The sequence below is a fragment of the Hippocampus comes genome, unplaced genomic scaffold (genome assembly GCF_001891065.2).
Source record: "Hippocampus comes isolate QL1 unplaced genomic scaffold, H_comes_QL1_v1.1 scaffold279, whole genome shotgun sequence".
Classification (NCBI taxonomy): domain Eukaryota; kingdom Metazoa; phylum Chordata; class Actinopteri; order Syngnathiformes; family Syngnathidae; genus Hippocampus; species Hippocampus comes.
Genome location: NW_017805456.1, coordinates 151307 through 164191, shown reverse-complemented (window position 1 = coordinate 164191; position 12885 = coordinate 151307). Strand labels below are relative to the sequence as shown.

At 47.1% G+C, this 12885-nt stretch overlaps 1 protein-coding gene across 5 annotated transcripts in view; it reads right to left on the bottom strand.

The window, feature by feature from the left end:
- adamts14 (ADAM metallopeptidase with thrombospondin type 1 motif, 14) overlaps window positions 1-7992 on the bottom strand; it is a 23186-nt gene extending 15194 nt beyond the window's left edge. For 3 of the 5 annotated variants that reach the window (XM_019874531.1, XM_019874532.1, XM_019874533.1), the window contains exons 1-5: window positions 7742-7992; window positions 6730-6783; window positions 6188-6570; window positions 1210-1351; window positions 29-225 (exon numbers count right to left, since the gene is read on the bottom strand). In XM_019874531.1, coding sequence (XP_019730090.1) covers window positions 29-225; window positions 1210-1351; window positions 6188-6570; window positions 6730-6783; window positions 7742-7820 — 855 coding nt within the window. In that variant the 5' untranslated portion in view covers window positions 7821-7992. Of the gene's footprint in view, window positions 1-28; window positions 226-1209; window positions 1352-2230; window positions 2682-6187; window positions 6571-6729; window positions 6784-7741 lie in introns of those variants that run through there. The other 2 variants (XM_019874534.1, XM_019874535.1) reach the window with 2 other exon arrangements.
- Between the last annotated feature and the right edge of the window lie 4893 nt (window positions 7993-12885).

The window sequence follows — 12885 nt, the reverse complement described above, 5'->3', positions numbered from 1 at the left end:
CACCCCCCCCCCCCCCCGAGCGACTTACGATGTTCATGAGGGTCAACACGTAGTTCTGGACGTGCTCTTTGCCGTGGAATCGCACCACCGAGTCGTCCACGGCGAGGAGGACCTCCATGTTGTAGTCGTCCTTCTTGGCGTGGCGCCGCTTGCGTTCCGGCTCGGACACTTGGCGCCGGAGCAGGTCCACGGCGGCCGGGAGGTCGGCGATGCCGTAGTCGGACACTGCCGCGGAAAGACGGGAGGCCACAAGAGAGAGTTTAAGTCAGCGGAATATTTCATAAATCGCCAAGTCGGAGCATCAATGCGGAACGCGTCAAAAGTCGACAACGAAATTGACGGCATGCAACTGCTTTGCCGTCCACCCAAATTGAATCGTTGATTGCAGCAATTTGACTCCCCCGTAATTTTTCCTTGCAAGGCTGTGAAAAAAAAAAAAAAAGCATCACAGTGCCAGGAATTATTGCTTTGTGAGCAAGTTACCGTTTTTGTGACATCGATTGTCGGGGCCTTAAAAAAAAAGGTAAAAAGGTGAAGAATCAGCGTGTACAGTCTGCGGTCGTTGCCTTTGCTCCTCCCGTGCATTTCTTGGAAGGATAACCTACAAACGAGGACTGTGGGAGCGCGCGTCTTCCTTGTTTTTACTTCACCGCGGGTCATTTTTCACGGATGGCCATCAGACTGTCAAGGGCTTACCTTTCCATGTCAAAACCAGAACCCACAAAAAAGCCAGTCGAGGCGGCTCAAAGGATCAGGCCGTCTGTCTTCCTTTATTTGCGGCCTCTACCCCGTGGAATTTGTTCCCGGGTATTCGTCTTTTACTTTCAGGGTTTATCTAGCTAGATCAAAGCCAAAAGCCTGTAAATGATAACCAACCAAATCCAATTTCGTTAGCTCGGGGCACAAAAAAAAATAAATTCAGTTCGCCTAACTCCTTGTCAGAATCGGTGCAGAATTTCCACAGCTCTTCCTTCCCTATTGATGATTGAAACTGATTTTTGTGTGCCCCCCCCCAAAAAAAAAAATAGTGTCCATCCTTTGCGTGTATTATATTGGCCATTCTTTTTGTCCTTCCCTGCCGTCATGTGATCATTGTACTTTCCGACAACCCCTGCGACTGTCAGTCATGAAGGTCTGCACTAAAGACACGCCCCCCCCACCCCCCACACCACCTCGATGGTCTTTTATCTGTTGTTTTTCAGCCCTCACCTTCATTGTGGACCTCGTCGCCGCGCTTGACGGCCGAGTGGCGGTACACCACGTGCACGCGGCCCTTCACCTCCACGTCCTGCCGGCCCTTCTCGAGGGGTTCAATGAAGAACTCGCCACTCTCTGTGCGAATCAGGCCTGCCTGGAAAGTAAAGAAAGACAGAAAAAAAAAAAATAAGAAACAGGCTTTGAAATGAGTGCGTTCGCTCTCTCCACCTTACCCCCAACTTGAAAGGGTGGCAATTAGAGCGAAGGCCAATTCGAGGGGGTTTTGAGGGCTAGTGACGCAGGTAGACGTGTAATTTTGGAATGACCCATCTCACTTGAGCTGGGCATTTCTGTGCTTTGTGCTGAATGGCAGATGATGGCGAGGGCTTTCATTTTGCCATCATCGGAAAGAGCGAACTTTCCGATGATGGCAAAATGAATTGAATTTTCTCCTCAAGTGAAGGTAAATGCCTCTGATAACTGCAGCAGTCACTCAAGGCGGGGGGCGGGGGGGGAGAGAGACCCCATCATCTTTTCACATTGTTGCCTTGACTGCAATTGCATCACTTAAGGCAAGGTTGCGCAAGTGCCTTCCGGCAAGTGAACAACGAAAACAATTTGAACGCAACTTTAGCAGCCGATTTTCTTGCGGTCCTCAGTCTCATTGTTAGAACAAAAACAAAAAAAGTCGTGTTTTTGTTTGTCAGCGGGATTCTTCTTCTGACCGACTTCAATTGCAAACAGTTTTTCCACTGGGGGGGTGGGGGGGGGAAGAGAAACTGCGGTTACCCAAACTGCATATGGAACTCAACGACATACCCTAAACGTTTTTCCAGTCGACTTGTGCGGCGTCAAGTCAGCTTTTATTGTCAAATATGCTCCGTGTGTAACATAGAGCACAGATGAAATGACTTTCCTCTCTCAACCACGGTGCAAACATGCCGTTGCATTGAACGCAAACGGCTCAAATCGTTGTGGTATACTTGCTGTTCCGTCCGCTCGCAGACAATCGGGTCCCATTAGCGGCCCACACCTTCATTTCGTCATCTTGGCGCAGAACCCAGACAAAGCTGCTCATTTCCTGTCTCCAGCTGGACTCCGCTTGCTCATGGGCTCCGTGTCGCATGACACTGCTTGAATCATTAGCGGCACTCGAGGGAATTCTGCTTTCCCCTCGATTGTTCATACCCGCCGATGCCCGACCGGAGCACGCCGGGGGCTTCCCACACAGGGTGGGGTTCATCATAGATTGTCGAGCAAGCGGACAATCTATGGAGAATAAGTTTTGGGACAATGAATTGGTTTGAAAAAAGCCTCCGGGTGCAGAGGAGCAGCTGCGCTTGGGAGAATCTGGTTTCGGCTTTGCACTCCCACACCTGAACCCAATCTTGGGTGTGTGGGCGTGTGCGGTTTGGGCCTGGCAGGAAGCCACGCCCCCTTTTCCATATTTGGGCTGTTCGAAAAGGCTGAAATTGAGCTTTACAAAAGACAATAAGTTTCACCAACAGATTGAAAAGCTTGGACTATTTTCTCACAGCTGACAGGCTCTCACTGCCCAGCACGCAACCTTCACCCATAAAAGCAGGGGGGACGGGGGGAGAACAACAATGGGTCCCCCCCCAAAGACATATTTTCATCCTAAAACGTCCGACAGCGGCGCAGAGGCAAAAAGTGGACTGCAGGAAATGCCAAGTAAGACTTCCTCGGCATTTCATCAGGGGGGTGGAAAGCGAGGCAACATCTGGAGAGAGGAGCAGAGTGTACACAGAACCAGACGGACGTTAAGTCTGCGGGGCTGTCAGGGACCATTTGAGCGCATGAATGGACACATGGGCAGAATCACCACCAGATGAATGAATGAATGAATGAATGAACGAACGCTACTTTTGGACCGTCGTCAACACTGACGGGCTACTCGCCACCGCATTGCAAATGATGACGCTTTTCTCTGACTTTCATCTTCGCAAAAGGCACTCATCGTAATTTTCCAAGTCATCAATTGTTAGGGAATCATTTGAATGTTTTGAAACAAACATCCCAATGGTAACAGTTTTTCTTCTTCCAAAAATCAAAACATCACTTTCGGTTGAAATAAACAGAAAACAGTCATGAGGAGGTTACTGAAATCCATTGCCGGCGATCAAAAAAAACATTCCAAATTGTTCTCCAAACACTTGATGACTTGAAAAGTACGCCGAGTTCAATTTGTATCGACGACTGCAAAAAAAAAAAAAAAAAAAAAAAAAATTAAAATCAGAGAAAAGCATCCGAATCTTTTGGAAGGATAGCAGCCCTCTCCGGGGACTGACGTTAGGCCATTGACGGCTTGCTTGAAACGCAAACGCAGCGCGCACACACTTGGCCTCACCGATGCCCTAAATTCCTCACTGCGCTAGCAACCACTTTGAAGCCTGACATTTACAGGGCCTAATTTCAGAGAAAACACAAGGCAAACTGCAGGAGAAGCGGCGAATACCTCCAGTAAACAAGAAAAAAACAACAAAAAAGCACGCTACGAGCCACTTTCAGATATGCCCCGCTTCAAGTGAGCAATTCAGGTCCCGTTATGCCCTGGCATGTGGGCAAGGAGAGCCAGAGGCTGTTTGAGACGTTTCTTAAACGGGGCAAACAGACAAATACAAAATGCAAACACTTGCAAGGAGCTGCTGCTAGCCACAACTCACGCCCCAGATGCTCACGCAGAGCAGCCAGCTCCTGGCATTACTCACTCGACCACGCCCCTTAAAGGCCCCCCCACCCCATCTAAAAATGGAATATTACAGGACAGACCGTAGTTATATTTTATAAATGATAAATTTATTATATTTGTTAGTTGATAATGATAATGTTTAAGTTTTTGGAACTTTTGGACATTGAAGCTGTCCTTCCTTGAATGAGGACAAATACGATCAATACGCCAGGAGGGAAAAAATAAATAAATGCGCGGACATGAGCAGGACCTGCGATCAGCCAGTCGTGGCCTGGAAATGATTGCATGGCAGCTGGGGATTAGTGCTTGAGTCCTTCTTGTATCAGATTTGAAGTCTTGCCGTGTATAATATTGATGGTGTGACTGCCGGCAAAAGCGGGAGGATGAATTCTCAGACGTTTGGGGGGCAACCTGTTGCTAGGAGGCTCGCTCCTCTTTTGAAGCGGTCGCACACAAACAGACGTGTCGCCATGCAGCTGTGCGTGCTACTTGCAGCCGGCGTGGCGCCGACGTCACCAATCGCAACGGCAGCGACATGAATGGGAAGCGCATCCCGAATGTGACTTATCATTACGGATGCTGACGTGACGGTCTATCACCTCTGGCGTCCAATTCCGGCTGGGGACAACGGTGACAAAGATTTTTCTCGACTATGCATATCTCTTCATTTCTTAAAACCTGACAACATCGACCGTAAGCATTTGTACTTGGTTATCTGCCGGCGATTTCCATTTCTATCGGCCTCGCTCATCAAAGCGGGAGGGAAGAACTGAAAACAACACAAGAGCGTGTCAGGTGTGAAGAGGCCCGCATTCCTCCCTTTTTATCACGCGCCCTTCCACACATCAGTCAGACACAATCCTTTTTTTGGGGGGGGGGGGGGGCCCCCCCCCAAAAAAAAAACCCCGGCGGGCCCCACTGGGCTGGGGTGCGCCCGGACGATGGGTGCCCCCTCTCCGGTTTATGACACCGCATGTTTGTGGGGGGGGGGGGGGGGGGGGGGGAATCCCGCATAAATAAAAGCCCTGCGTGCACAGACACGTCCGTCCGTCTTTGTGTTGGCGTGGATGTGAGAGGACCCACACGGAAGTGTGACTCAAGCCCTCAAAGTAAACAAGTACAAACACGTTCGGGCTGCGTACTTGACTTGAGTGTTCATTTTTCTGATGAGGTTTTCCTCGGTCCATTTGTAATATCTGTGCTTTCTTCTCCTTTCGTTTTGTTTTGTTTTTAAGATTGCAGTTGACAAGTAAGCGGCAGGTCACCGGTGTGAGGTGACAGGTATTTGTATTTCGAAATGTATTTGCGTGGCTTGGCGGCGGGGATGACGGCCGGCTGTGTTAGCTTGTGACAACGTTTATGCGCATTTTGATTGGCTGTAATCTGTGACAACGCCACATAGCGCAACTCCCGTTCAAATTTTGAATTGCGAAAACATGAAAGCAGTTTCCAAACCTTGCAAGAGGTTGTCATTGAAGACCTTGAGCTACAATTAAATCGATTCCATAAATGAATTTGTTTCAGTGAAGCAATTTCGACTGTAGTGTACAAAGCCCATCTGGGTGTCATCGAGGAGCTAATTAGCGTGAGCGGTCATTAACGCTGTGCATAATTAAACGCCATGTGTCGCGAGCTAATTAACGTGGGTGCTACTTAGCGTTGTACTTCGGCAACATAAGTTTGCACCCGTTGACTGGGTTAACGTCGACATGCTTTAAAACACAAACACTTACATGCAGGCCCTCGTTTGGTTCGAATAAACCTCCGTCAAGGCTTGTTCTTTAGTTAGCAGGCTAATTCGAATGTCACAATAGCAATGACTCGAAAGGGGCGTTTGCTCTCATTGGCGAGCTACTTCTTATGCAGTTAACAGAAACAAAGCCCTGTATCTGAACCTTCACCAAAAAAAACACAACTTGGTGGGTTTTGTTGTTTTCTTTTGACACCCACCACGGCTCTTTGGTTAGCAGGCTACTTCCTCGTGACGCAAACAATAACTGTTACTTTTATTTAGATCTAGTGGAAATGTTTGCCCTCTTTTGCATAATCCAAGCGAACTAACCTCCTCCAAGGCTTGTTCGATGGTTAGCAGGCTACTTGCAATGTAGCTATAGCGACCCCGACAAAAATAAAGTCCCTGTATCTTTATTAATCAATCGTCGTAAACTGCTTGTGGTAGTAATGGATGGTCATTTCTGCAATATCCTCACTAACTAACCTCCCCCAAGGCCTGTTGTTTGGTTTAGCAGGCTACCTGTAAGGAAATCACACGGGGCTTACCAGTCCGTCGCAGTTGCTGATGGCCACGGTGGCGTGCGGCATGTCACTCACGTCGCCGGTGAACACGCAGTCGCCGTGCAGGTGTTCCTCGGCCTCGGCCTCAAAGTCCTCCTGCCACTCCAGCGAGGCCCCGGGGGCCACCAGCTTCCGGTTGGCCCTCAGCCTCAGGTGCAGCTCTTTGCCGAAGATGGTGACATTGAAGAATAAGAATTCGGAACCTGAGGAGGGCGCCTCGGGGGCGTCGCGGGCCACCCTGCGGGTCTTCGTCCTCCTCCTCCTTCCTTCCTCATCCATGGACAGCACGTGAGACTTGAAGCGGCCATGGGCGTCTGTGCTGAACGGCACCATGAGGCCGTAGTCTCGTAACTTGCCGGAAAGTTTTTCTGAAGGCACGTTCACAACGTCGGTTAACACAATCGATAATTTCACAGGCAAAACTGCGGTGTTCACAAAAAGTATTGAGAGCCATTCGGAAAGTGAATACTTTACAGTTACGTGCTATCCATCCAATATTGATTTGCATTGACTTGACAGCCACTTACCATGTGCCCCAGCAGCAAAGGACGGCTCCAGTGTATTTGCACCTTTCTCCGGATCTGCAAATTTTGGTGGAAATTGATTATTTTGTGTTTGCGAGCTACGTAACTGACCTTTGCCAAGGCCAGTTTCTTGAGTTAACAGGCCACAATGCACCAAAATGAAATTTTCTGGACATTCCTAGCGATCTAGCAAAGCAACTAGCCTCTGGTAACTTCCCATGGATCTGCACCCTTGCCTGAGTTAACGAGCTAACTGACTAACTCGTGAACTAAACTAGTGCTGACTCCCCAGAGCACATTAAACTTAAGCCCTGGTTTGGTGCCGCTGTAGTATGATTTTGTGGAAATTGGTCACTTTGGTTTTTTGGGGGGGTTCTCCCGCCCGATCTACCGACCTAAATTTCAATGGTTCCATAAAATAAATCTCTGAATCAGCAGCAAAATATGATTTTGTGGAAATGCATAATGTTTTTGTGTATACCTAAATAACTAGTTTACCAGCTAACCAAACGCCTCTAACTTCTGATGGCAGAATAAAGCCATGAATCTGGATAATTGTCTGGATCAGCACCAAATTCTAATTTATTGGAAATAGGTCAAGCAATGACATTTTGCAACCTCCACCAAGGCGTGTTCTTTAATTAGCTGACCACTTTCAATGGTGCCATCGTGACTAAAACAAAAAATAACCTAAAAGGCACTTTGGTGGAAATTGGGTTCTATTTCTTTTGGGGGTTTTTTGCCACTTAACCTCTGCCAAGGCTTGCTGTTTGATTAGCAGGCCACATCCAGCTGCGCCATGGTGACTAAAACGTAAACTACCTTCACCAGCATTCGATTCCATGGATATCTTGTAACGTCTTTCTCTCTCGTCTCGCTCATTTATTTGTTTACGCAACTTCTACAGACTACCAAACCGCTGCCAAGGCCTGATGTGCAAAGAGTTGCCACACATTGCACATCGTCCAAAACATTCTGAAAAGCGTCGATTTGCATGAAATGAAAAGCCACTCACCAAATTTCCCTGCAGCAAGAGAAAGCTCCAGCAAAAGTTGACTGAGTGAAAAGCACATGAGAACGTGCACGCACCCCATAACGGAGGCTCGGATGCTCCACTTTTTCCCCGTTTCTTTCTTTCTTTTGTTTTCACCGTGTCAAGTCGTCAAAGCGGATCGAAGGCGAGGACGCGGCGGCTCGTCCCGGCGCCCGAGTCCGCAAGCTGCGCGCAGTCTCTCGGCCTGTGCTGAGCGCCACAGACCGATAACCGGGCCCGCTGCGAGCAAACAAACAAACAACCGGGGAAGTAACAAGAACGTCGCCTTTTCCTGTAACCCGGCGTCTGGCTTCCTGTCGGGACCTTTTCACAAAGTTACCACTCGCTCCGGGAACATCTGCAAGTCGTGCAAGCACCGCTGTGCGCTCGCTTGTGTGCTGCCAGGCACAGGCACACCATCACCACCCCCCCGAAAAAAAAAAAAAGAAAAAAAATGTTTGTCCGTGCGTGTGTGCGCGCGCACCACTAAAAGTAGCGACTGCCTTACCTTCTCTTCAGACAAGCACATATTTAGCCGACCGAGCACCCCTACACCCCCCACCACCAAAAAAAAAAAAAAAAAAAAAAAAAAAAAAAAAACAAGCACCTACCCGGAGAAAAAGTAAGATCGTCACATCCTGAAAGAAGAAAAACGAAAGATAACAATGTGAAAGATCATTCAGAAGAGGGGAATGGAATGCATGCCGTTTCAACTCATTGACATACTTGAAACGCCATTCAAACATTTTCGAAAGCACGAGGTCAATGATAAGAATCCTAATCTGATTTGTACACAAGTGCAATCTGGTGACAATCCAACACATCCAAATTTACTCCGTAGTGGTCGCTGAAACGTTTGAAGAAAAAAAAAAAACTTGCCGACGACACGAACTCCACAGATAGAAGTGACATTTGCCATGCGGTTCTCTCACGAGTGGAGCACACACACAAAAAAAAAAAAGTCTCAAGGACCAAAGGTCAGGAAGCGAAGCAGCCATTTGGGACACATTTCAGGGCCTGTTGTCCTAATGCAGCATAGGTGTCAAATTCAGGTCCTGGGGGGCCGCTGTCCTGCATGTTTTCCAAGCGTCCCTGTTGCAACACACCTCATTTTAAATGAAGAGGTTCAACGTCAGGCTTCTGCAGAGATTGGTGATGATCTGATCATTTGAATCAGGTGTGTTGCAACAGGGAGACTTGGAAAACATGCAGGACAGCGGCCCTCCAGGACCGGAGTTTGACGCCTATGTCCGAATGGGAGATTTGGTTATTCACAGGTTTATGTACAAACATTTTTCACAGATCCTTATTGATTTTGAACACAACCCACAAAAGATTTAGAAACAGTCTGTTCCATAAATCTTGAGACATGGACACAATTGTCCTTTTTTTTTTTTTTGTCCGTAGACAAAATCGGAATGGATTTGAAATGAAAGGAACATGGAGTGCTTTTAACCGCAGACTTGAACATGAAGGCATTTACATCCAAATCAGGTAAACAGTGTTGCAGTTACAAAGCATTGTTTACGTGCTCCCATTTTGAAAGCAGCAAAAGTAATGGGACAAATGAACAATCCTACATCAACGTTTGACTTTTGAATACTGAGTTGCAAAAAGTCTTGAACGCATTGGCTGGATAGGAACAGATCATCATACAGCCCAAAACACTTCAGAATCCATTGGCCTCCACCTGACAGGGACGTAAATGCTCTCAAATTAACGCTGAGAGTCTGCGTTTAAAGCACATCTTGCCTGTGTCATTTCAAATCCATTGCGGTCGTGTTTCGAGGCGAAAATAAATTGAGAATTGTGAGGTCTCAAAATTTATGGACCTGACCGTAGCATGTCACAAAGGGAGATGTGGGAAACGGGAACGGAGGCTGTCGAGTGCCTCGCAGGATGACGTTTTGCGCTCTTTTTCCATTCCGAGCGCAACTGTAAGCCGCGAAGAGCCAGGATGACATTCCGCAATAGAGCCAAGTATTCAATTAGAAGGCTGTGGGAAATGACTAGCTACGCCATCCAAGCGACTGCTGTGGTTTGCTCCACACACACATACACACACACACACACGTACACGGAACAAGAGGAAGACGAATGATTTTCACATCTAAATTTCTCGTGCGTTTTAATTAGCAGCACGTCAGACATCTGTTCCCCTCCCGGGATGCAATTAATCCCACCAACTTGGATTCAGTTCTGGTCTTGATTAGCACAAGCTACGGTGTCGGTTGAAATATGCCAGCACGCAGAGAAAATATGCAAGTTTTGTTTTTTTTCTGAAGGGGGTTGGAGGAGAAGATGCGAAGCAGCTGCTGGCCTTGTTGTGCCGAGTGGCAGAGCCAGAGACTTGTGGAGTTTGTTATTATGCCCAGCCTTGACCTTGCTGGCTTGTCTTGACAGCTCCAGTGTCACCGCGAGCGGACAAAAGCGCAAAACATCTGCGGAGCAAATTTTCCGTTGATTTGGTTTTTCCTGGTGTTTGAACCCTTTTTCAGAGTTGACTCCCATGCTAATTGTTGGAGCCGCTCCCTTTTGAGCCGCTTCCAATCCGGTGAAGTATCACATTGGCTTGTTTTTCCTTGCCACCCAAAAAGTGGAATAGCCCGCCAGTTTCATGCTAACATAAGATGGAAAATGCCGTTAAAATATTCATGCTAACATCGATAGAGGTGGTTTGAGAAGAAACCGGTATTTCAATAACAGAGGATGGAGCAACACATGTAGACAAGAAAGTATATTTAAAAGGTTTTCAATATATGACAAGAAAGAAGACTAATATGCCAATCAAATCCAATTTATATATAAAGAACAAGTCTCCATGTACATTTTAGTAGGGGGAGATTGTTGTCAAGTGTAGGACATTGCCAGTACATTGTGTTGTTTGGCCACCTTGACCGACATGCCGCCCTCCCTGTAGGTATAAAGACTTGGCAGTCTTTGGCCATAGCAATACAGTAGATTGTTGGCAGGTAGAGGACACGGACAAAAGTTGGCAGAAATTGATGACGCTACAATGTCTCTGAGCTTTGATATAGTTCATTCGAAACAGAATCTTTTCCCTTTCAGACTTGAAGGAAGTTTTGGCAAAATTAATGCTGACGTTTGGCTTTGTAAAGAAACAAAAAAGGCTATGCAAATAGGGGAGATTGTTGTCACGTATAGCACATGTTATTGTTTTCCCACCTGGAGATAAAAACAACCTGAAAACCATTTGGCAAATTTTGGCCAGGCTTAAATGATGATTTGGGGAAGAAAAGAACAGAGCAATATGGCAGATTGTTGGCATGTGTAGGCTAGGGCAACATCTCAACAGATACATTACGGCATCTCTCGATCGAGTCGGCGCCAACAAAGGGTTTTTCATTAACTTGTGCGGCGAGGTGTGTATTAACTGAATTTGAGCATCTCAACTTTCAGATTATGATCATCTGATGAAACAAAATGAGGTGCGTCGCAGAGGCATTTACGCCAGATCGCCTATCGCCTCCCTGTCCGTCGTGCCCTATCTTTTTCTTTTTTTCGCAACATCCTCCGGCCGCTGCTCGACTCTCAATGGCGCCCTTTGTCCGCCGTAATCTCGGGATCCTTCACAACCTCCGGTTAGGGTTTCATGCTAAAGAGGATCGCAATGACGGTTTCAAAGAGAAGGAAGGGGCCCTCCGTAGCATCCGAGAGTCGCTCCTACCCCCTACCCTCACGTCCTCAAGCTTATCTCGACTCAGAGTGAAGAAGTCGGCAGGCCGGAATAGGCCGTGCTTTCAAGTGACGGGGCCTCATCAACTGAGCCGACCGGCTTTCAAAGGGATACTCGAGCGTGCCAGGCATCGAGGACGCCATTTGTGTTGGACGGGTATGCCAAAATGAACCGAATCAAAGCGGAATATTGGGGAAAATCAGGCCACTTTACAAGAATAAACTTGGAATATTAGGAGCGCGTCCTTGGGACAAACAAAACGGGAATTTTGTTGCTCATCACCTACGACGAGTTCCTGAGAGAATTAGGCTGCATTTTCCGTTCGCGGAGAGGCTGCAATAACGGCGACAACTTCCGAGCTCCCAAAGATAAGAAAAGACGGGAAGCGATCTGCGATATCAGACTTAGAAAGAGGACACTTTCAACCCAAGAGCCGTCTGCAGGAAAAGCCCAGCGAGTGAGATTAGCCCGTTTGATCCAGCTAAGCTCCCCATTACCGCCAACGGAAGATGCAAGCATGTCAGGCCCGAGCCACAATGCATCATCTGTTCGGCCTCTCCTCTCCCCTCACGGCGCAGACGCCAGACAAGACAAGAGGCCGGCTGGATATGCCAGTGGCCTCCTCGGCGGCAGCGGCGGTGCATTTACAGCACCAGATGATGAGGAGATAAGTGAGAAGGGAGTGCGGGGGTCGGGGGGGAGGGGACCTCGGAAGCAGAAAAGAGGGATCATTACTTGGCTCGAGCACACAATGGAAAACTTCCAAGTGAGAAAACAAGAACTCCAGCATCCAGGTTGCAGAAATTCCTAGTGAAAAAAAAAAAAGGACAGTAAAAAAAAAAAGTAGAAAAGTCAAACTGCAGCTTAGAATCCAGATTTGGGAAATTCTTGGCCCTGCTTTACTGCTGATGACGAAAGGAAATAAAAAGCAGACGACCTGATTCTGAACGCTTTATTTGAGCGCCTAAAAAAAAAAAAAAAAAAAGAAGGCAATGTTAGTCGCTAACTTTTAGCTACCGGTTTAGATTTGGTTTTTGTTAGCCCTTTGTAAAACCAGTGGCTACGGAGGAGGATTCAGAAAAGAAGTCGGACTCGGAAGGAATCGGAAATTTTCATAAGAACAACAACTCATTATAGGACCAGAAAAAAGTCTGAGTTTTACAACCGTGAACTCAACTTCTGATCTTTAAACGTAAACACAATTCTCAGGAAATACCTCTGTCATTTTACAAGAATGAAGTCTTTACGGAAAAAAAGTCATTTTAAAAGAAACAAGATGAACCCGATTATCAGGACAAATGTACACTTAAACTCATTCTCTCCCAAAGACGTATTCATCCGTCTTTCCAAACTTCACACATTCAATCCCAGGTACTCATTTATATAAAATAAATGTTTTTTTCCCAAGACTTAAGGTAAAAAAAAAAAA